Source organism: Xenopus tropicalis, chromosome 1 (assembly GCF_000004195.4).
Source record: "Xenopus tropicalis strain Nigerian chromosome 1, UCB_Xtro_10.0, whole genome shotgun sequence".
Taxonomy (NCBI): Eukaryota; Metazoa; Chordata; class Amphibia; order Anura; family Pipidae; genus Xenopus; species Xenopus tropicalis.
The window spans coordinates 129,142,571-129,167,463 of record NC_030677.2 but is presented as its reverse complement, the minus strand read 5'-3'; the positions used below and the strand labels follow the sequence as shown (position 1 = coordinate 129,167,463).

Below are 24,893 nucleotides of genomic sequence, written 5' to 3'. Positions count from 1 at the left end.
AGGTATCAGCATATATAATTTATATACGTGAATGTATTGATATGTCTGTATATGTACGTTTATAACTACAACCTGGGTATCATTTGGAAAGGTTGAACTTAATGGACATTTGTATTTTTTAAACCCAACTTAACAGTGGCATAACTTCAAGGGCCTGGGCACCCCACAAAAATGATTTTCCTGATGCCTTGCATGAAACTGCAGGTTACAAGCAATTTTTTATGCTTCACAAGTCACCCATGACCCTTTTCCCCTTGTGGGACTCCTCTTGCTCGGGCCCCCATTGGTCTGCTTCCTGGATAGTTATACCATTAAAAGATCTTGCCTCTTTTACTACTTTTATAAACATAATAATACTGAGCATGTTTTAGAAAATCACACATGAATGTTTCCTATCATCTCTACTCCTTACATGGCATCATTTATCAGCAGCAATATAACAGCAGAACTGAAAATAAGGATGCCCCTTTTATGGTAAAGCTGGAAAAAAATTAAACTGAATGGGCATGAGATCCACAATCCAAAACAGAATAACATAGATCTGGCATATTCACCCTGTTCAACTTCAGACTAAAAAGGGTGAATAAAAAATAATTCTAGTATTGTTTTGCTGAATGGAAATGCACCAGATAGAATATACTGTAATAAAATGTAAGCTTATATTGAAGCAGTAGTTACTGACTTGCTGCACCCCCAGCTGTCTATGCACAGACTTCTCCCTGTCTGCTTCCAGTATCCTACAGCATTTGGCATTTTGACTAGAGAATTACAATATATTGGAGATATTTTTAGAGATGCAAAGGGGTCTTGTGTGAGAACAAGAAAAAGGTGCAGGTATAGTTGCAATCGGTATGGTACCCAAACAAAGAAAGTATGCCCAAGACCAATTATTTTATATATCTTGCCCAGCATTGTAGAATGACCACTTGTAGACAAGACAAAAAGAACTCTTTCTGATCTTGATCCAGGAGAAAGGCTTGACACTAATAATAACCTTATTAAAGTAGGAATAATGATCTCAGAGAGAGAGAGAGAATAGCTATAGAGCAGATTTGGCAGGACTGTTAAAAGTATGTTTACTTATATATGTATGTTTATATATGGAGGATATCTCCTTGCCAGGCCCACTATACATAGCTTGGCAGATATGACTGTGTATTAATTGGGTATCTATGATCAGGCTAATTTAACTTAAAGCTTAGATTACTGCATAACATTTCCATGTCAGAACCTACTTACTTTGATTGAAAGCAGCTTTAGAATTCTCCCATTTTTTAGACTGTGGAGTAAATCTTTCCAAAGAGTAAGAAGAGTGTGGAAAAAACTTGGCCAGATCAAAAAAGCTTAGGGCTTACACATAGCACTTCAAGTGTGGGAAAAATGAAGACAAGCAAAACTCTTAAAATTCACATTTAAAAAAACCCAAAAAACAGTTAACTGAAAATGTGTGGGGACGAAAAGTGCCAATTTTCCAAAGTGTACCATATTGTGCTTTGCAGCAAAGGAGCTCTGAGTTTGCTCTGGGAACTTCAGTTTTCTTTCATGCTTCCAATACCTACAGGCAGGTAGCTGAAACCTGACCCTAAGGTGTGAATATGAGAGTGACCTTAGATTTTAAGCTTTATCAATATATATAGGACATTAAGAAATTCTCTGCATTAAGCGACCAAGATTTGCCCTCCCCTTTAAGCAAAACAGGGATTGTTTATCCATATATTGCAATAATACTACAAGCTGACCAACTATGTTAAAGTCATCCCTTCTGTCCAGTCCTACACTTGCTTATGTGATTCATTAAGAATTCTACTGCTTCAATATACATTTAACAAATGGACTGAGTTTTACCTTCAACTTACTTGCTTTCAAAGTTAAAACCCCCAAATGGTTGCCCTTTTATTGGCTCCACTGGGATCACCTGACTGTGGGTGTGGGTGGAATCAATTTGTATTTTCCTTAAAGGGGATGGCATCTTGGTAGCTTAAATGCACAGAATGTTTCAATGTCCAATATATATTGATAATGAGTGAGTGCAGAGGACCTCTTGTTGTCTAAATGTATTTTGTGGTTACAATCTCATTAAACCCCCGCCTAATGGTTAAAAATGTAGTGGTTGAGCACAACTTTCCCTTTTTTACTTAGATTGTAAGGGGCAGAGACTAATGTGAATCATGTATAATGATGAATGTATGTATCTGTTAAAGGGAAAAGAAAGTCAAAGTCACTTGGGGGTGCCAAAATGTTAGGCACCCCCAAGTGACTTTGACCACCTACCTTTTACCCCGGGCTGGTGCCCCTGTGAGGAGGGAACAGCACCAGCCCGGGGTAGCTGCAGGCGCTTCCTTCCTCTTGTTTCGCTGCGCGCGCATGCGCAGTAGAGAGAAAAGCCGAACTTAAACATTAAAGTCGGCTTTTCACTCTACTGCGCATGCGCCCACCGCTGGCATTCAGGAAGAGGAAGCCAGAACACGGAAGCGCTGCGCTCCAGGTGCCCCGGGCTGGTGCTGTTTTCTCCCAACAGGGGCACCAGCCCGGGGTACGAGGTAAGCGGTTAAAGTCACTTGGGGGTGCCTAACATTTTGGCACCCCCAAGTGACTTTACCTTTCGTTTCCCTTTAAAGATTTTAGAGACTATTATGGTTTGAGATAACAGTTCCCCTTTAACCCCCCTTCCCCATTCCTCCCCCACATAAAAACCCAATATGGATGAAATATTTATTTTAATTATGACATTAAAGTCACACTGCCATGTACTTCTCAATAAAAGGATTGGTAAACTCAATGGTCTGCAAAATGAACGATTTACTAAAACGCATCAAATATACATCAATGTAATAAAGCCAGAGCAGACACAGCCTTCTTTCATTATTCTACATGGCACAATGATTCTCCTTATTCATCATTCTACATACAGTACAAAAGTTAAAGCTAATTTCTTATCTACAACATCAAATTACCTTTAAATGAATGTAAATTTACATGAAACATACTACAGAATGGCAAACACCCTATTTAATAAATGGCACTAAGTTTGCCCAGGAGCAGTAACCCATTTCAACCTATAAAAAGTTTGCTTTTAAAAAGGTGATTAGTAAATGCTTCAAGCTGATTAGTTGCTATGGGTTACTGTTCTTGTGCAAACTTAGTCTTTTATTACATAAACCCCATTGACTTTTAAACCATAATGGCTTATTTAGTGGGATGTGTTTTGCATTGTGATGTCCCTGACTGTTAGTAATAATAATAGAAGGTTTAAAAAAACCAACCAGAATTATCGCAGTTTGGTAAGGTACTTGCAATCAAAGGTCATGCTTTCCATCTATACACAAAGTACTGCTTTTCCACTGGAGTTACATTAACAATGAAATTCTGTCCAACAATAGAGTTTTGAATAGGAAACATGGAGGAACATTATATTCAAAAGTGGTGACCCTGTCAAAAAGGTAGAGACATATCTAAGGTCACATGATAATGCATAGATAATGTTATGAATAAAAATCTTCAAACCCTTTGAATCAATATATATTATGTGGCCCATTTATGATTGCCCATTTACCCACGCTTTCGTGCTCAATCACGAAGAAAACCCCACTTGAGTTTACTAATCATGTGGTTTTTCGTGATGGGAAACTTTTAGATGCTAATGTTTTTCTTCTTTACATAAGCCTAGGCAAACTGACAAAGGTTGCCGAGTTTTTTCGGCACAAAACCCAGCGTGATCAGTAAATTTGCGCTGGGTTTCCTTGGGCATTCATAAATGGGCCCCTTAATGGATTTGCCCCCACCCCCAATTGACCCCTAGGTACACTATTCATTTAGAAAATTGAATAGAAAAACAAGTTCTTAGAAATCTGTCTGACAGAAAAACATCCTATAGCATGACTAGCTAATAGCTTGTAGGGCATACCATCAAAAGCAATATGAACAAACCACAGAATACAGATTATAAACAAAAACATTAAAGACATATACAATAAAACACTCATCAGTCTTGTAGATGATCACACAAAATCACATCATCTGGCAAACATTATACAGAAAAGTACAACCTTCTTCCCATTATAATAGCTGTATTTGTAAAATGAATCCATTTTCTGTGTACATTTGATTTGTTTGATTTATGTAGAGAAGTCGCCCCCAGGTTTCACAATCTCACTACTAGAATTATGCATTATTTTAATAGTCAAAAGTCTGCTTCGGACTGATTGTGGGTATACTTTCACCCTGGATTGTCCATTTGCCATGAGCAGTGGCAAGTTTGGACCTGATATTGGGGCTTTTCATTCATAGGTGCTTTCTGATAGTGAGTGGTATGCAGCAGTTTGTGTACCTGGAGATAGGCAGTACTTAAGCACAAAGAGAGTTTTTATAAAAGGCTAGAATGACAAGCCTTAGTCTAAATAACGCCTTGAGCAACAGAGTGCAGCCTGTACCCCTAAACAAAAAGAGTGAAGATTAATATGAAGATCCCCACATGGAAGGTGGAGAGGTGAGTTGATATTGTACCCAGCATTAAGAAACATGTACAGGAAATCTCCCTTCCAGCCACTGTTTCCTCCCAACTTGGTGTGGGAATAACATACTTTAAGGCTACCTCACTAACATGGCACACTAAAATGTATGCAAATTTGTGTGTATTGGTGCTATTTATTAAAGGTACCTTGACCAAAACACTTTCACTTCCACAGAGTTGAGCCAATGTGCCTGTACTGTCTCTTCTAATAAGTCTTGCACAAGTTCCCCATGGACACTAGAGGAACCTGGAATTACAACCACCCAGAACATTGCAGTACATCCAGGGTCTCCATGGTGGACTGCACCAATAGCCACAACAAAGTTGCAGCAAAATAATTGCATTCTGTTTTTTGCAGGCACTGGTGATAAAATATTATTAATGCAGTTGTATTGCATGTACTGTATGTATTGTATGGCTTGAATCACAAGTAACTGCACCTAAAGTTGTTTGACTGTTACTGCACTTGCAAGTCATACATGGCTTCTCTTAACAATAGGCAAGGGAATTGCTGCAGTGCAATCAGGGCGAGGCACTAATGAAAAAGAGGGGTAAGCCAGTATTAAAATTACATGATTTTTTCTTATATATCGTCATTTTATTATCCCCTTTCATAGCTTTGATACATTTTTGGTTGATTTTCCTGTAACAGTTGACACCATGGCCTTTGCAACACTTCACAGCTTTTGGTTTCACATGGGAGCCATTACCTCACTAGCAGCTAATTTAGAGCTCCATGTCCTAAGCACCCAGTACCCACTACCTTATTGTGTGACTAGTAAGATAGTGTATTGATATAATCAACACAATTTTTTTTCTCCAACGTGGCTGCCAAGTAACCTTTTTGGTAGTACAGGACACTTCATTTCCCTAAAATGTATAATCATATCCTGTGCTGCAAATGCTATTGTGTGAAACTCTGTTATTATACTGACTTTATCTAGAGGAGCATAAGTCATGGGAGCATGGACAATAAAACATCTGTCCTAAGAGATGCCTGGAAAGATGCATTTAATGTATAATGCATACAGTATTTACCAAATGCCGTCTGCCATGAACTGTAATTACTTGCAGCCTAATGGCAAACTAAGAAAGAGAAAATGTTTCTACTTAATTATTTTTATTTGTTTTAATTAGCCTTTGCAAATAATGCAAACAATTCACTTGTATATTAAATATATTACAGTCATTCAAACATCTATTTTAAACCTCTACTCTCTTACTTGCTGTTATAAACCGATATACTATTATGTTTAAGGTCATGTATAAAATGCTAGCCAGGCAAAGTATTTTGGCTATTGAGGCTTGAAGAAGATGTCACACACTTTGAAAGAAAGTAGCCCAATGACCCGTAGTAAAACGTAGGGAAGCAGGGGCATGACAGACACGTTGGACAGACTTAGCCACTCCCAGTTGCAGGTGATTGGTTAGTTCGTAAAGGGTATAAAATGCTGGTAACTGTTCCCGCTTCTCACTCCATTTTAGTCAGCAGAGTAAAACGCCCACCCTCCCTCCCTATAGAGGTGGAGGTAGCGGAGTGTCGTTGGCGGGGTGATTAAGTTGGGGGAAAGCAATGGTTGGGTTAGGAGGGGAGTTTTATAGTTAAGTGGGGCTGGCATGCTTGGAACCTCAGGGGTAAGAAAGTGGATTAGGAGGTGAGTTTTGTTGGGTAGTTGGTTCCGGGCCAGAAGGGCAGCTGGCAGCGCCAGTTGCGCTGCGCAGTTATTGGATTGTTACAGTGTTTGGCTATTTAAAAGTTGATTTGTTTGTTATACAAACATTTGTGTTATGTTTGAGATGTTGTTTCACATTTGTTATTTATGTTATGTTTTAAATTAAAACTTCACTTGTTGTTAATAAATTTTCTGCGGCCATTTTTATCCCAAGAATTGGTGTCTGTGTGTTTATTGGGGATGGTAAGTAAAGAGGTAAAAGGGGGTTGTTGGTTGGGAGAAGGGCGGGTCAAGTTCCAACGTTACTCATGTCATGGTGTTTTTTGCATAAACTACATTTCCCCACCTTAAAATACAGTTCCTAGTATTTTACATGGAGGAGCTGTTAAAGCAATGTTGGTATGGTAGTCCATAGGCAGATATTAGCCCAGGGGTGGGCAAACTTTTTGGCTCAGGGGCCACATTGACTTACAGACGGCCCGGGCCGGGCCAGCGTTACGCCCAGGGCCGCCATTAGAAATCACGGGGCCTCTCAGCTCCCACCCAGCATCCTGCAGCTCCCCACCCCAGCATCCTTCAGCTAACCCCCATCATCCTCCAGCTCCCCCCTCAGCATCCCACCCAGCATCCTCCAGCTCCACTCCCCAGCATCCTGCAGTTCCCCCCAGCATCCTTCAGCTCCCCCCAGCATCCTTCAGCTCCACCCCAGCATCCTTCAGCTCCACCCCAGCATCCTTCAGCTCCCCACTCAGCATCCAACCCAGCATCCTGCAGCTCCCCCCAGCGTTCTTCCCATCATCCTGCTCAACATCCTCCCACCAGCCCCCCCCCCCCCCAGCGACCTACAGCTTCCTTTGGCTCCATCCTCCAACGACCTCCTGCCTCCTCCGGCTGTGTCAGTCCCCCGGCTCCCGCTGCATCTGAAGTTTTATACTGTTGCGCCCCGTGCGTTCTGACGTCACACGCACGCACGGGGCGCAACCAATCAGGAGTCGGCGGGCTGGATTAAAAAGGCAAACGGGACGGATGTGGCCCGTGGCCCCTAGTTTGCCCACCCCTGTGTTAGCCACTGAGAACAAATGTGAATGAGAGTGAACTCCTTCACCACAGTGTATGTGCCTAGTTTCATAGTTACATAGGGTTATAAAAAGACCAGAGTCCATCAAGTTCAACCCTTCCAAGTAAACCCAGCACACACAAACCTCTACTTACCTATCTGTACCCTCACATACATAAACTATACATACAAACATTAATACTAACTGTAGATATTAGTATCACAATAGCCTTGGATATTCTGCTTGTTCAAGAACTCATCCAGGCCCCTCTTAAAGGCATTAACAGAATCTGCCATTACAACATCACTAGGAAGGGCATTCCACAACCTCACTGCCCTCACCGTGAAAACCACCTACACTGCTTCAAATGGAAGCTCCGTTCCTCTAATCTAAAGGGGTGGCCTCTGGTGCGCTGATCGTTTTTATGGGAAAAAAGAACACCCCCTATCTGCCTATAATCCCCTTTAATGTACTTGTACAGCGTAATCATGTCCCCTCGCAAGCGCCTTTTTTTCAGCAAATAAAAAAGATGGGAACTTGGAGCAATACCAATAAGAAAAGGTGGCTATAAGCCTTGCACCTTCCATATCTGTATCATTTTTGTTTCCTGATATTGGCGACAGGAGCCAGGCCAGTTGTTTCCACTACCATATATCATCATCTTGTCTTGTGTGCGAATGGGGTTGTGTTCCTCCAGAATAGTTGCAAAGATGCATTTAGATGAGTTTACAGATAGAGAAAGTTTATGTGAATGTTTCATTTATTTTAGCATGTTTTGTGTCTTTCCAAATCGCTTCTGTGTCAATTACTGAACCCCTTGTTATAGTAAGTAAGTATATGACCACTTTTATAATTTAGCGTTACCAATTTTCTGTAATGTATTGGTGTCCATGCTGGACATGATTTCCTTCTGCTTCTGTGGTATAAAATAATTGAATATCCTATTTAGATTCACTTTTGTATGGAATATGTATATACAGTTTTGACACAAATTTGCTAAATGTGCCTTGATAAGAGGAGTTGTCAAAGCAATGAAATCCCCAACCAAGGGAAAGACACAAAGGCACATAAATCCTCTGCACGTTGGAGTGCATTAACACAGATGTTTCCTGTCAACAGCTCATGTGTCCTGCAACATGTGCCGAAGTTCATCTAGCAAATGGCAGTCACTCAATTCTTTATTAAGTGACCTTAGAAATATCTTATCTAAATTATTTTTTTAATCCTATGCTCCATTAATTGTGCAGTGCAGAAATCATCATCTCGTGTTTTGGTTCAAGAATGTTCAGCTGGAAAAATATTAAACACCTTTTAATCCCAACAATGTCTGTGCATTAAACTATCAGCTTTAAAATCTTTTTGGGCTGGTATTCTTACAGTTCTTGGGAAAGTTTAGTGGCGCCCCAGATATATCAGTTCCAAATCAGAAATTCTTCTGTACATTACAAACCCACACACCTTTCCATTTTGTGAGCCAGTTACTAAACTCAGGCTTGACTTGCCCATAACACAGTTCCAAACAGCAGCTTAGATGGCAATGTACTATGTGCAACAAGGTGAGGCTTATTTATTTCTAATTTGTGAATTTTAGAGGTTTTTTTTTTATTCAAAGAAACTCAAAACGTTACTAAACTCGAATGTTTGCTTATTTATTTAAAAAATTGAATATAAAAAACTTGATCCTTAATAAAAACTTGAAACATCAAATTCGTACTTTTCATCATTTTCAGTAGGTCTACACATATTTAAAAGAAAAACACATACATTTTGTCTAGGGCATTTCCTATTGACTTCTACATGAACTTACAAGCCTTTAGATGCTGACGTTATATATTTTGAAGTTTTTCAAATTTATCTGTATACAAAATTAAAGTTTTAGAAACCATATTTGAATTTGGTAGTTACTGCGCAAAAAAGAATTTCTCTTTTGAATGTTGATTAATCACCCCCTTAATGCTCACCCACTACCTACTGTACAACTACAACCTACAAGACTGCAGTCAGGTCAACCTCACTTACCAATATATCCCTTTGTCCACCAGGAACAAGAATGCTGAAACATTACTTTAAAACCTATTACCACCATTATCAACTAGTGAAACCCCAAATCATAGGGTTACACATGACAAACTTTTGAAAATACAAGTATCCAGTGCAAGAAGAATAATAATGTATATGAAGATTTTAGAAGCAAATACAGTATACAAAAAACCTACATAAAACATATGGTAACTATTTATAGGGTCTTACTCCATCATAATAATATCGTAGTTTTTTTATGTCCTAGCCTTATTGTTTATCAGTGCTGATTTCTTTTTCTCCTAGCCTTAGGCTGCAGAGTATTCCAGCATTAGAATGTAGAAAGATAAAGACTCTGGAAAATGGAAGAAAACCATTAACTTAGCTATTCTTCAGTAATTGCTTTCCAAGATGATACACAGAGGACTGCAAGTCTTTATACAATCCCAGAAGTTTCTGTTGCTTTTTAAACAATTCAGGAAGGTCATAGATGTTTTTCTTTCTACTAATCAGAAACGCAAAACTTTCAAGTCCTTTACATAAACAACCACACAAAATGATGTATTTAACAGATGGGAGATTAACTTTTTGCGATAGATTAAATGTATAACATTTATACTCAATAGGACCTAGTCATTTTTATAAAGTGAGCCAATGAAGAATAGAACAGAATGTTGCTGGAGGTCATATACAGGTACATATTAATTCCTGACAGGTTTAGAGTTTAGAAGAAGATTTTAAGCATATTAAACGAAGCATAGAATAACAAGAATTCCATCAACATAGAATACACTGTTGTTTGAGTCAATGCAAATTACATTTTATTTGTGGTCTTACCAAAAACCATGTACTTATAAGATATCGCAAAACTCTATCCTGTTGGTACCTGTAAGTGTGCAGCAGAGGGGATTAGTATTGGCTCTCTACAATTATAGGGTTCATACATTTTGTTCTACTAAAAGGGGGGTGCTTTTTTATAGCTGGCTCATACAGTCTGCCTTAATTTGGTAATGTTCAGGTACCTTCAGTTGATTTAGGTAAGGTGGTCCTTTTTAAAAAACACCTCAGCTTGGGGGATGGGGGTGATTTTAATAATTAATTCTAAAGTGTGTAACTATCTCTATAAATGTAGACTTTTAATTTTGATTTCTGATGGGATGATTTTTGTACTATTAACCATATCAACAGCCCCTTTATTCAGATTTTTAGAATTTTGTATAATTTTTTTGTGTTTTGAGAACCAGCCTATAGAAGGCAGGGTAAGTACAACATTGTGGCAGGAATAGCATTTGACCCCCAATTAAATACCATGTGATGTTCATGCTAGTCTCCATGCTATAGAGTACACTGTAATATCTCAGTGCCTCCAATTGTTAAGCCTGGCCTGCTTTAAGCACATGCATATGACTAGCATTCTCTATTAATATTAATGACTAGCATTCTCTATTAATATTCTCAAACTAGGCTCTCTATATAAAATGCAGAAGGGGAGCTTAACCCATTTATTCTCACCACCTGTGCATATTCATTTCAGGTGATTAACTCTACTTTCATTAGGTTTTGTGTTTATGTTGATGACGTGTGCTTTTAGTTTAGGGGAGAGTCTGCACCAACATTGCAGCTGTGTATGTTTGTTAGCAGTCTCCATAATAACTGATATACTGTATATAATGCTATGGTATGTTTAACTTATTACACTGCTATCTAACAAATACAAAGAAATGAGTCTAAATCTGCAAGAGCCATTGCATCACAGATAAGCTACGCAAAACAAAGCAGGGGAAGAATAATTACACATTTACCACATAACACTTCCCATATGATAAATACAGAGGGAAAATAAATAAGGGGGTATAATTACTCTTTAAGCAGTTCTCAGTACAGCTTTTGAAAATAAACACTATGGGGCAGATTTATGAAAATGTGAGTATAACGCTTAATACATAAAAACTCACCCCTGTTCTATTTATTCCTATAGGATTCTTAAAAGCTTATTTATCAAATTGTGATTTCTAACTTTCACCCATTGATAAATATGTATCTTAAAATCCTATAGGAATGAATAGAACGTGGGAGAGTTTTTATGTATTAAGCTATAAACTCACAATTTGATAAATCTGCCCCTTAATTTCTCTTTGCTGTGTTGGCAATATTGGGCAATATAAACAAAGAATTTTAATCAAGAAAGTGGAATTTGAAACACATTGTGCACATACAAAGAATGTACCTGTATGTGTTACGAGAAGGTTGAAAATTGTAAAATAAGTTCTCTTCCATAAGTCTGTATGCTAAATATGCATAACCTCTGATAGATTAAAGATGGCGTAAGTGCATCTGCCAAATACATTACATATGCTATTTATGAGAGTAAAGTTATCCTTTGAGTTCTGCATATTAGGCATATCAAAATTATGTAATTAGACAGGTAAATGGAAAGTTGGCTCTGTGAACTAACCCATTTTCTTTCAAAAGAAAATTTTTCCTTCAGCCAAATATATTTTGCCATAATGGTAAGTAACTGGCGTCAGCAGGTCTGACAAATAAAATTACATTGTTCTTCAAGATAATAAACTATTATTTCAATTTTGCCTCATTGTCCTCTTTAAAAAAATCTATATAGGAAGGTACTAGCTAGCAGGAGCACCTTTTACTTATTAAACCATTTTTTTCCCACAAGCAGATTATGCATTATTTTTTTTTTTATCTCCAATTATTCTTTGTTAAAATTAGGTTATTGTTCTTAAATTATTTTCCTTGTTAACTTCTTTGGATTTGTCTATTTTTTTCCAGAATCAAAACAGGAAAGGGATTGGCAGACAGCCATTTTGTAAAACATATGGAGTTGATTTTACCTTATTTCATCACAGCTGGATCTTTCAGGTCAGTGTCAGAGAAGCTCTGAATGTAACATCATTGTATGAGAAGAAAGTTATCTTTGGATGAGTACTGAAAAGTTGACAGCATGTGGTGTGCAACAGAGAAGGCCACTGTTGTTTTTCTGAGGATTTTTTTTAAACAACACAACAATAAAACAATAAATGTGTTGACATTTCTGAGAAAAGCAGCAGCTTCTGAATTAGCAGAATATTGACACCAACTTCTGTCCCCACTATTGTCAACCTGTAAATATAGCCTCAAACTTCATACTTGTCCCTGCATACTTGTTCCAACAAGTGTTGGAAACATGGGTATCTTTAAACATACATAGAGATGTTATGATTAAGGGGGGGCATTTATCAAAATTTTCATTGGTTTAGAGTTTTTGAAACCACTACTACCACAACTAAACTCATTTCCACGAATGTCGGTCATTTATCAAAAGATCTGTATTGAAAAACACGAATGAAAAAAGACGCTGAAAAAACAGGAAAACCACAACTTTTTCATGTTGTTGTACAAAAAAGCAATTTCATATTGTCACACAAATTACCTGAACCTCCTCTTAAACCATGAAGCAAAGAAAGATCTTCCACTTGTAATAGAAACATCTGTATTGATTTCTACATGATCTTGACAGGTTTTAGATGACATTTTTTTGCTAATGGATTTGTCCCAGTTTTGTTGCATAATAAATCCTAAAAAAAAATCATAATTTTTTCTGCAACAAAATCATAATAAAAAAATTTGTTAAAAGAAATCGAGCATTAGTAAATGCCCTCTTAAGAGTCATCTGTACCTGTAATTCCAGAGCAGTATTTTGAAGGTGTTAAAAGGGTTAACCCTGAAAATATTTGGTCTCAGGCTCACAAAGAGACTCTAAGGCTAATGTCAGACCTGGCATTTGGCGTATATTTTCAGCAAGCCGAAAATCACTTGCTGAAAATAGCGCCATACGCCTCCTACCTGTGCCTGCACCCGAATAAATGAAATACACTCGGGTGCAGGCACATGTAGCTGATATATCCGGCAAAAAATGCGAGACTTCATATCTTTGGCGGATATCGGCTACATGTGCCTGCACCCGAGTGTATTTCATTCATTCGGGTGCAAGCACAGGTAGGACGCGAATGGCGCTATTTTCGGCAATTGGTTTTTGGCTTGCCAAAAATATACGCCAAACGCCAGGTCTGACATTAGCCTAAGTAAGATATTGTAGCAGTAGGCTGTGGAAAGGTGTCACTTACTAGCGTATAGGACTATTCAGAGCCAAAGCATTTGGACAAGAAAACTAGGACAATTTTTTTTTTTGATCTGCTAATCAAAGAAAGGGAGCTGTAGACCTAAAGCTGCAGGGGGGAGCAACTATGAGAAAATATGGACTATAGAAAAGGATCAGTATCTCATCTGCTATAGGGTTCACATACTCATAAATCATGTACTGGTTATAAAGGTATTACACGCTTCCTAATGATACCAAACAGGGCCAGCCTACGTACAGCAATTAGGAGGGATTGTTTTTGGTAGGTGTGGGTTGGGTGTGCTGGGTTTACCCATCCAAGTAAACCCAGCACACCCAACTCACACCTACCAATCTATACACATACATAAACTATATATACAACCACTAGTACTAACTGTAGATATTAGTATCACAATAGCCTTGGATATTCTGATTGTTCAAGAACTCATCCAGGCCCCTCTTAAAGGCATTAACAGAATCTGCCATTACCACATCTCTAGGAAGGGCATTCCACAACCTCACTGCCCTCACCGTGAAAAACCACCTACGCTGCTTCAAATGGAAGCTCCGTTCCTCTAATCTAAAGGGGTGACCTCTGGTGCGTTGATTGTTTTTATGGGAAAAAAGAACATCCCCCATCTGCCTATAATCCCCTCTAATGTACTTGTACAGAGTAATCATGTCCCCTCGCAAGCGCCTCTTTTCCAGAGAAAACAACCTCAACTATCTTTCTGTGCAACATTGTGGGAATTGGTGATCCTCTACCCATCTTGGCTTCTGAGAGACACTGCCACTCTGAGAAGCTCTTTTTATACCCAATCATGTTGCCAATTGACCTAATTAGTGTTATTTGGTCTTGCAGCTCTTCGTTATGCTCAAATTTACTTTTTCCAGCCTCTTATTGCTACTTGTCCCAACTTTTTGGGGATTTGTTGACACCATGAAATTCTGAATCAACATATTTTTCCCTTAAAGTGGACCTGTCACCCAGACATGAAAATCTGTATAATAAAAGTCCTGTTCAAATTAAACATGAAACCCAAATTCATTTTTATATTAACACATCCAAACCCATTATAAAGGCATTTAAAAATCATAGCTGTCACTCATATATTGCTTGCCCCGCCTCTATGCCTTAGGCATAGAGGCGGGGCAGACAATAACTTTAGCTTTCCATTCAGCACTTCCTAGATGTCACTGCACATCTCACTTTCCCCCTCCCTCCTCCTCATCTAATTGTGTAGCCAGTGCATGGGCATCTGGTCCCCCATTGTGGCACATAAATAAGATTTTGGCATGATACAAAGCTTGTCTTAATAACAGTGCCCACAAAATGGTAGCTGCCTGCTTGCTTTGACTGAGTAATTCCGAGATGGAAGGAAACAAGATTTATATTATTTATATAGAGTAAGTAAAGTTTATTTTGCTCAACTAACAATATAGAAAATAATTTGGACTTATTTCTTAGGGTGACAGGTCCGCTTTAAAATGGTACATTTTCTCAGTTTAAACTTTTGTTCCGTGATTTATGTTCTATTCTGAATAAAATATTAGAAGTTGGCACCTCCACATCATTGCATTCAGTTTTTATTCACAATTTGTTTAGTGTCCCAACTTTTTTGGAATCCGGTTTGTATTTATGGGTATCTGTATTTCCTTTGTGGCCTTTTACTTGGAGTGTATCTGTGTGACAGGCCCTTTGAGAGTTTGTGTGCAATTAAATCGGCATATTCCTCATATTGTAGTTTATAAACAAATAGAGGTCCCCAGCATCACTGTTTGGTTTAGGGATTTCTCTCTGTATCTTAGGCAACTACTGGCTGTGTGAGATGCCTTGACAGCTAGCTGAACAACAACTAGATTTTGTACTGTGAGAGCTGTGAAGTTCTGGAATTCCCTCCCCGAATCAGTCGTGCTGGCTGATACATTATATAACTTTAAGAAGGGGCTGGATGGATTCTTAGCAAGTGAGGGAATACAGAGTTATGGGAGATAGCTCTTAGTACAAGTTGATCCAGGGACTGGTCCGATTGCCATCTTGGAGTCAGGAAGGAATTTTTTCTCCTCTGCGGCAAATTAGAGAGGCTTCAGATGGGGTTTTTTGCCTTCCTCTGGATCAACTAGTAGTTAGGCAGATTATATATAGGCAATATGGTTGAACGTGATGGACGTATGTCTTTTTTCAACCCAACTTACTATGTTACTACTATGTAGAGGTCTGTAGGTTAGAGTCAATAAAATAACTTACTTAACTCTTAACTTACTTAACTTACTTACATTTCTGTCTGAACAACAATTTCTAAACTCCTGTTACTTCTATGCTTTTTCTAGCTTTATCAAGTTTTGTACAATACAACCTTGGGACAAAGTGGTTGGTGAAAGATGCATGTAGACAATTCCATGCATTTTTCTAGTAATAATTAAAAATGTGATCGAATTATCCTTACACACAATATAATTGCAGGTGGCGATTAAACATGGTGATTTCAAATACCATTGTTTGGTACAAAGGACTTCGGTTATTAAAGAACATAGAAACTATAGCTTATGAAAATGCTCTTTTCTTGAGCTTTGAGGTATTGAAATGATGATAACAAATGAGTGATCAGCTGTAAAGTTATTAGAAATATTTAGTTATATAGAAATATTATCATCCAAGGTAGATACAATATGCTCCCTGTAATGATTTCTTTAAGTTATAATTATTGTATAATAAGCTGTTATTAATTTAATAATTATAATCATTGTACCCCTGTTTGTGTTTACATCTTCCAAAGCATTGGTTACATTTGTGGCTCTATATTAATAAAGATAATATATTGCTGTTTATAGCAGTATGTTCAAAGATCCTGAACAAATTCGACTCACTTGTCTAGGGCAGTGCTTGTAGGCATGCTCCTTCCGAAACCACGAACGCCCATTTGACGGAAATATGGAATGCAAGATAGGTTGGCAGCTATAACAGCTAAGGAGTCAGAAGGGTTCACAAAGAAACCATTTTCTCCTAAAATCATATATCTGTCCTAGAAAAAAATGCAACAGTGTTATTAGAAATATTTTTCTGTTGACTTTTACACAGAGCACTGGAATACATTGTTCTGAAATCCATGGAAAGCTTTGTACTAATTTCTATAAAAGGAACTAATGTGTTTATCCATTTTGCTTTCATACGTTAAGAAATCATTAAACTTTAGAGACATGTGTATATATATACATACACATATATTTCTATAATGTACAATTCGGAAAACATTGTGCAAAAACTTACACAAAGGCTCTAATATAAGCCAAATTATTAACTGCTTTCTACAATATGTATAGCAGGGTGCTATTAACTATAGGGAGTTCCCATAAACTATTTGGCTTGTCTGCATCTATAAATGGAACGGCCCTGTCAGTAGCTGTTTTATCAAAGTCACTGAGAATTCTGGCAGGGATAATCACAGTCCTCACATACACTACATACTTACTCCATCTGCATCAAAAGCGGCTCCAAATCCATGTTCTCCTCCCTTCATGGCCTCCAGGAGACCAGTGGCATATGTCAGGTTGGGGTCAGGATACTGTCCACCAAAGTCTTCTAGGGGAACACAGTTCACTGCAGAATTGGCAGGTGCTCCTAATTCATCACATAAGATCCTTCTGACATAAGGTCCCATTACTGCAATGAGAAAATGCAGAGTAACATCTATTGTTCAGAATTACATTGCGTACTGGTGGTCTCACACAAGCTTCTTCATAGTCTTAAAAGAAATAATGTGCCATGACAAAATTCCTATGAGTTAATGGGATCTTTATTTTTATAGCATGGACACCCAGGAGCCAGACACTTTCCAAATTGTCTCACACTCTCGTGTGTGAGATTGCTAGAGAACACCCATCAGTCCAAGGCTAAGGCTGTTAAAGTATACTTATACTTATTAATAATTTGACTTCCTATCTAGGCAAAATGAAAGGCATAAGTAAATCTTTAAAACAAGACAAAGCATGACAAGGTCATCATTTATAGTAAACGTTCAACATATTTTCTGATTTGATAAATCCACAATGATGTTTAGTCAGTCTGGTTCGTAGTGTGATTTTTTTAGCTTCAGTACATACATTTTTCCTGTAATAATTTTACATAAAGACACACACAAAACACAGTAGATAATACTGTAACACTAGGGGTAAGCTAAACCTACTTAAGAAATTTGTGCAGCATTTTTACAGAGCTGAGCTTGAGTAGAAGTTGGGGAATTTAAATTCTGATGCATTTCAGATTTAACACAAAGCAATTACCCTATCTAAAAGCTAGTACAGGTATGGGACCCCTTAACCGGAAACCCATTATCCAGAAAGTTCCGATTCAAGGAAAGGTCATCTCCCATAGACTCTATTTTAATAAAATAATTAACTTTTTTAAAAATGGTTTCGTTTTTCTCTGTAATAATAAAACTGTACCTTGTACTTGATCCCAACTAAGATATAATTAATCGTTATTGGAGCCAAAACAATCCTATTGGGTTTAATTACTGTTTAAATGATTTTTTAGCAGACTTAAGTTAAGAGATCCAAATTACAGAAAACCCCAGGTCCCGAGCATTTTGGATAACAGGTCCCATACCTGTATTACCAAAAACCTGATGCACACGGCACATAGTAATTTAAAATGTTGCTTGAAATATCACTTAAATATTGCCTGTATGAACACATAACATATGCATAGTAACTGCAATAAATGTCATCTCACAAAAAGAGAGCACCTTAAACTACAAGCACAAGGGCAGCATAACAACTGTTTCGAATAACCTGCATCCAGATTATGCTGATTATGTTAGGAGACTGGCAGAATTAAATTTAGATTGGAGTCACAGGTGGATGGAAGCCTGTCCGTAATCTCTCAATTAAGGTAACAGCCACGCTTTTAGAGCTGACCTCCTGTTCTTGCACTGTGGGGGAAGAAAATTACTTTCACTGTCCCTGTTTGGCAGCAGCCTGACTACTATTCTTAATACCCAAAAGTCACCAGCTACAGCTCCAAGATGTTTTGAAGTTACAGGGGGGGATAGATTATTATTATTATTCACACTTTTACATATGCTGCAGCGCTGTACAATATATGGGTTTATACATTGAATATACAATATTCCACACAAAAACAACCAGTAACTGATATGAAGTAAAGAGGGCCCTGCCCAAAAGAGCTTTCAGTTTAAAAGAACAGGGTGTTGAGACACAAGGTGTGGGGGATATAAGAAACAGTCAGTCCAGGAAAGGGGTTAAAGTGTCATGCAGATTACTCTAGGGGGACACAAAATTAACCGCGACCCCTTAATTTGCTGTTTTACGTTACACTGAAGGTGTACTTACATGCACGTATGACCATGGATGTCCGCAAACAGGGGCAAGTTGAGTAGAAAGGGCAGAGCTGCAGTGCCTGCATCTTCTTTCCACTTACACAGTTTTCTGGACTAATCATTTTTGTATTAAGTTAAAGTCGGTACAACTGTGTGGGCATTGAATAGGCTGGAAGGAAAGTTCAAACTTCACCCTCCAGCCTGTCCAGTCCCCATGCGGCTCTAGTCTAAAAAGCTGTGTAAGGAGAAAAAAGATGGGGGGGGGGGCAGAGTGAATACATCAGAGCCAGACACCCCTTAACATCCATGGAACATCCAAGGCACTAGGCAATGTTACTGCAGATACCAGTTGGAAACTTTTGTCTTGCCACAGTAATTATCAGCCTAGAGTTAATGGAATGTTCCATGGTCATGTTTAGTAATCTTTCTAGAGTGATTATAGCAGCACGTCTGGGTTAATGTGCACCTATCACCTGAAAATTGTTCCCCCACCAGAGGTGCGGGCTAATAGAGACTGCACTCCAGTTGGGGGAAACAAAAAAAACAATCCCTTCTGGCGCTAGGCTACCCACACTGGATGACCATGTTGTTTAGTGCATGCACATAATGAGCAAGACTCTCCGCTGGCTCATTATGCGCATGTGTGTGACATAGGAACTATGGATGCACTCATCCACCTACGTCACATGCATACACCTAATGAGAAAGTTGTGGCACTAGCTCGTTATACACATGCGAGTTCCAAAACATGTCTGCCTGCACTGGGAGCTCCCTCCTGGTGCAGGTAGCATAGTACTGTAGGGGGATATTTTTTTTAAAAACCACAATTGTTACCCCCATTTGGAGTGTGGCAATTTTTGGGTATTAGGTGCCCTTTGATGCTGATTATCCATTTTCTGTAGCAATTATACTGCCACTTATCGGGTTATATTGTAGGTGTCCATTTTCCATAGTAATTATACTGGCACGTCTGGGGTTAATATGCTTGACATCCATTTTCTGTAGTAATTATACTGGCATGTCTAGGGTATGTTTTGGCAAAATGGGGGTGGTATTTAGGGGTGTGTTCACAAAATGCATATGGCCAAAAATTCGCAGCTCTCAATGCAGCAGATTTTCACTCTGTACTTATATGCACCGGAGGGCCATGTTATTTAGTGCACGCACATAATAAGCGAGACTCCCACTCGCTCATTATTCACATGTGTGTGATGCAGGAGCAGTGGATGTGAGTTGTGGCACTCGCTCTATATGCACATGCAAGTGCCAAAACATGGCATCCTGCCCCGGGAGCTTCCTAGCACTGTAGGGGCTATTTTTTTTAAAAAGCATTATTGTTCTCCACAAATGGAGTGTGGGCTCTATTGGTAATTTTTATGATGATAGGTGCCCTTTAATATGCTGATGCTATTTTCTGTAGCAATTATATTGGCACTTATTGGGATAATATGCAGGTGTCTATTTTCTGTAGTAATTATGCTAGCACATCTGGGGTTGAAATATCTATTATCTATTTTTTTAAGTGATTATACTTGCTCCTGCATGCAGCAGATTTTCATGATTTACACTCTGTACTTAAATAGGCCCCCTACAGACCTGGCACCTAGTAATTGTATACAGGCTTAGTCTAGTTGCTTGATGACTTTGCCCCCTCTCTGTGGACACCCCTGCACATGACTTTGAATTTAGACCAACACAGAGAACTAAATGGAAGTTAAATAATGCATAGGAGTTATACAATGAGAATCAATTAATTTATCTTAGAACAAAATATAATTTTAACAGTTTTCTATTGTACAAATCACAGAATATGTATGGAAAAGATTAAAATACGGATGGATCTTACCTCCATTCATTGCATCAATCCTTATTTTGAGTTGGTCAGGCCCAGTAAGCAAACTTTTAATTGCATTCATATCAAACAGAGTTCTGAGCATATTGAGATACACTTCCACCGAATCCACTATTTCAACTGTGATATAAAATACATAAATACATTAAATCAAATCTAATGCCAGAATCATTCTATGTTTCTGTTGGTTTAATGAACACTCATTGATACAATTGTTTATCTAAGCATGAGAAAATGTGCCCGTGTATGGCCAGCTTAAAACTCTTACTGGGTCCTCCATATGTATCCCCCCCCCCCCCGGTACTCACTAAATCTACTGTCTCTTTTATTACATCCCTGCAATCTTAACTTTCAGCCACCAGCCAGTATTAGTGCTAATGATCACACAAAAATCTGGGTAGTAATTTTACATAACATTTGTACATGATCTCCAAGAAAATTACCTCTAAATGGTTTGAATTTATTCTCCAAGTCAAATTCCTGCCTTCCAACTCTGGAAAGGTCAATGCGGAGGTCTGGACAGATAGCATATTCCTCAATAGTTTTGCTTATCTGGAAAATTTTATCAGTAACAGTATCTGGGGCAGGACCTGAAACATATGAATAGATTTAAGGACATGAAAATGCAAATTAAACCCAAACTCTTTGCAGAATATCTTCAAAGAATAGATATTGTAAGTATTATGTCAGCTACTGCCTCTCTCAGGGCCTGGTGGCAAATGAGGACATAGGAATACCACAGCATTGATATATCAAACATCTGCATCCATGTGTATTAAGAAACATCTCTTTGAAACAAAAAACAAAAAAAAAAAAAATTTTCAAAATGTGTTGTCTGAAGACATGTTAATCTGTGTGTGTTCAGGAGAGGTTAGAGCATATTACTAGGGAATGTTTATTAAGTTTATTGTATATTTAGTTTAGTTAGAGCATATTACTAGGGAATGTTTATTGAGTTTATCGTATATTTAGTTTAACAGATTCCAATTTTTAAATCAGAATTACAGCTCTTCTAGTGCACAGAGCACTATTGCGCTCTATGCAATAGTGATGTAGGCCCTCCCCCCTTGGCCCCCTCCGATGCACAAAACCGCGGAGGGACGAGTGAGGGGTGGCATTCAGAATGCTCCTGAAGGCACAACATCCTAAATGAAAGATAAAGGTAGTGACATACCAAGAATGCACCGGGCCCCTTGCAAGAAAATCTTGTGGCCCCATGCACACAGTTACTTAGCTACCGCCTTCTCCCTGTACACTCTTATGTGCGGGCCCAAGTTATGTGCACCCTCTACAAATATTAAGCAGCGGGCATGAATAACTTCAGCAAGGAGAGTGGCTATTGAGGAAGCAAACCCTGCGGTCCGCACTGTCTGTTTCCTTGTGGGGTCTGCTTCCTCTATAGTTACGCCACTGGATAAAGGGATATTCCACTATATATTAAACACTGAATTGGAAACTGGATTCTGTGGGTGTCTATATCTCAAAAGGACTAGCAGGAAAATGGCTGGTTACAGAAATTGCAAAGCCCTTTAAACTGGCAGAGCGGGAGTTAACCCCAGGGGGGAACTCTGCTTCTCATGATCAAGATAGCTGATAGGCGGCAACCCAGGATCACATTGGCTGCTAGAACCTTGCACACACTCGCTCCAGGGAACACTAGGAAACAACTGCCAGCAGGCTGCACACTGTAAAGTTTCCCCCTTCAAATTAATAGCAGTCTCTCAGTGGTGGATTAATGAGATGTGAGGCCCCTAGGCTACACTTTCCACAGGCCCCCCTAATACTATTCATATGCATACCAGAAAAGACACAAGGGAATAAAAGGAGCGCCACAAGGATATATTCAGAATTGGCCTCCCCATGCACTGCTCAGGGGTCGTGTTGGCCATCTAGTTTTTTTTCTAATTAGTTTTATTTGCAAAGCTTTTCATTTTTTATTTTTAGCACCGTTCAGAACAACCGGTAGGTGACACAACCACTCTGGGGGTGCACCTTCAGGAGAGGTACTCTAGGGGTCCATCGTAGGGTGACCAGATCACTTGAAAATTCAGGGACATGTCTTCAAAATCCAGCTGAACTGATTGCAATTAATTCAATTGCAATCAGTGCTGCCCTGCAACAAGTATTTATTAGATGTGTACCTGAAATTTCAATTAATCTAGTCACCGTAGTCCTGCATGATTATTTCAATAGTTATTAATAATGAATTAATATTATTTTATGTGAACTTCTGCCTGGGTCTGGTTGTTGGATGTACCTGGCCAACTGTGTAACCAGGGGCCCATTTTATTTTTATTTCAATTTCCTATTTTTTGTTGTGATACGTATGTTCGGAGAAAACCGCACCAGTCCGGGGTAGCTTTTCCTGCTTCGCACTTGCGCATGTGCAGTAGAGTAAAAAAAAGCCAAACTTTTCTTAACACTCTACTGCGCATGCGCTGGCCCAGGGATTTTGCCAGCAGACGAAACACAGAAGAAGGAAGCGCTCGCTACAGGTACCTCGGGCTGGTGCGGTTTTCTCCAAACAGGGGTACAAGGTAAGCGATTTAAATCACTTGGGGGTGCCTAACATTTTGGCACGCCCAAGTGACTTAGCCTTTCCTTCTCATTTAATAAAGACACCGAGGTGGTATGCTTTTTAACAATTATATGATGCTATTGATTATGGTTATTGATCTCATAATAGGGAAAATTATAATTACTCACACCCCATTTAAATGAAGTTAAACTTTTAGGGGCACATTCATTAAAGTACGACAGGTCCAATTACAAAAAAATTAGTATTTTTTCCAATGTTTACAACTTTTGCGTATTTTCTGCGATATTTTCGTTAATTTGCGAAACTTTTTCGTACTTTGCAACAATTTGTGCGTCAAAATCATATTTGTCGCAACGAGTACGAAAGTTTCAGATTCATTCAAGCTTCGGTATTGTGACTTTCCTTGGGCCAGGTTGGAGCTGCAGAGTGCCATTGAGCCCTATGGGAGACTTTCCTTGGGCCAGGTTGGAGCTGCAGAGTGCCATTGAGCCCTATGGGAGACTTTCCTTGGGCCAGGTTGGAGCTGTAGAGTGCCATTGAGTCCTATGGGAGGCTTCCAAAAAACATTTCCGTTATGTTTACGATCGCTCGGATACAAAAATTTCGTAACTTTCGGATCATACCATGATATTTTTGTCCAAGCATTCCGCGACTTTTCATAAAATTAACGAACATCAGAAATTTTCGTATTTAATGTGAATTTTCGCAAATTGTACTTGTAATTTGTACTTTAATGCATCTGGCCCTTAGTATGGTGGGGACACTGCACTGGAAATGCCTTCCAAATAATACTATTTACAGAGGACTGCAGTACTCAGCAGTCTTAGGCTAAAGCACATGGGGAGATTTGTCGCCCATATTTAAATTTGGGCTACCACAAGTGACAAGTCTCCCCAAAAAGATTTCCCACCAGCTATAAATTTCCTTGCAAGAAAACTTTCGGAAAAACGAAGCACCATGTATGCTTTTCTGCAGGCGATTTACTTAATTGCCAGTGGGAAATCATTTTGGGGATATTGGTCAACAAAGTATGCCAGATTTAACCATGGATGACAAATTAGCCTTTCAGTGACAAAACATTAAGGGTGGTACGCAAAATCTAAATTAAAATGTCATAAACTGTCTAAAATTAAGACATTGAAAGGAAGCCTAATAATACCCTCCTATAACTAAGTATTCCCTGTCTACTGTTAGTATGGTAAGGGTTTACCAGATAAAATTAATAATACATAATCAAATCACACATTGTATAGGAATTGTAATGTGTTTGGTGAAAAATAATGGAGCTTACCATTTGCATTGTAACAGTTGCAGGGTATGACTAATAGAACTGCTACGGTTACATGCCAGTTACAAAAAAAAAACTTGAATACCAACAGGTGTGATGTAATGTGTGTCTTGGTTGTGATGGGATTATTGTATAATGAACAAAGGACAGCTCAGTATCTCATATGGACAGCTGGTAATATACTGTCATTGGTACATGTGCAAAATGTAGAGAAGACTTTAGACACTTTAGACTAAAAGACAGGTGATCAAACGTTGTCCTTCAAGTGCCATGACTACAACAAAAGGTCAGGCTATGAGGAGACAGCTGTGATGAATCAGATAAGCATTTTCATTAATGATTAACATGCTGCAATATTCTGCCATATACAATAATATAGTATAACAGGATTGTACTGTCTGCTTTAGTCTACTATTTCATTGCTGAATTCTTTCCTTCTAGTGGCATATAACTGGATGATTGTAATATCTTCTACTAACTTGGTGAGATCAGCAT

The 24,893-nt window shown here is 38.6% G+C and overlaps 1 protein-coding gene across 1 annotated transcript in view; it reads right to left on the bottom strand.

Annotated features, from left to right (window-relative positions):
- pgm5 (phosphoglucomutase 5) overlaps positions 1–24,893 on the bottom strand; it is a 73,303-nt gene that overhangs the window by 29,035 nt on the left and 19,375 nt on the right. The window contains exons 3-6 of the mRNA NM_001130233.2: positions 21,015–21,161; positions 20,566–20,691; positions 16,851–17,041; positions 16,249–16,403 (exon numbers count right to left, since the gene is read on the bottom strand). Coding sequence (NP_001123705.2) covers positions 16,249–16,403; positions 16,851–17,041; positions 20,566–20,691; positions 21,015–21,161 — 619 coding nt within the window. The remainder of the gene's footprint in view (positions 1–16,248; positions 16,404–16,850; positions 17,042–20,565; positions 20,692–21,014; positions 21,162–24,893) is intronic.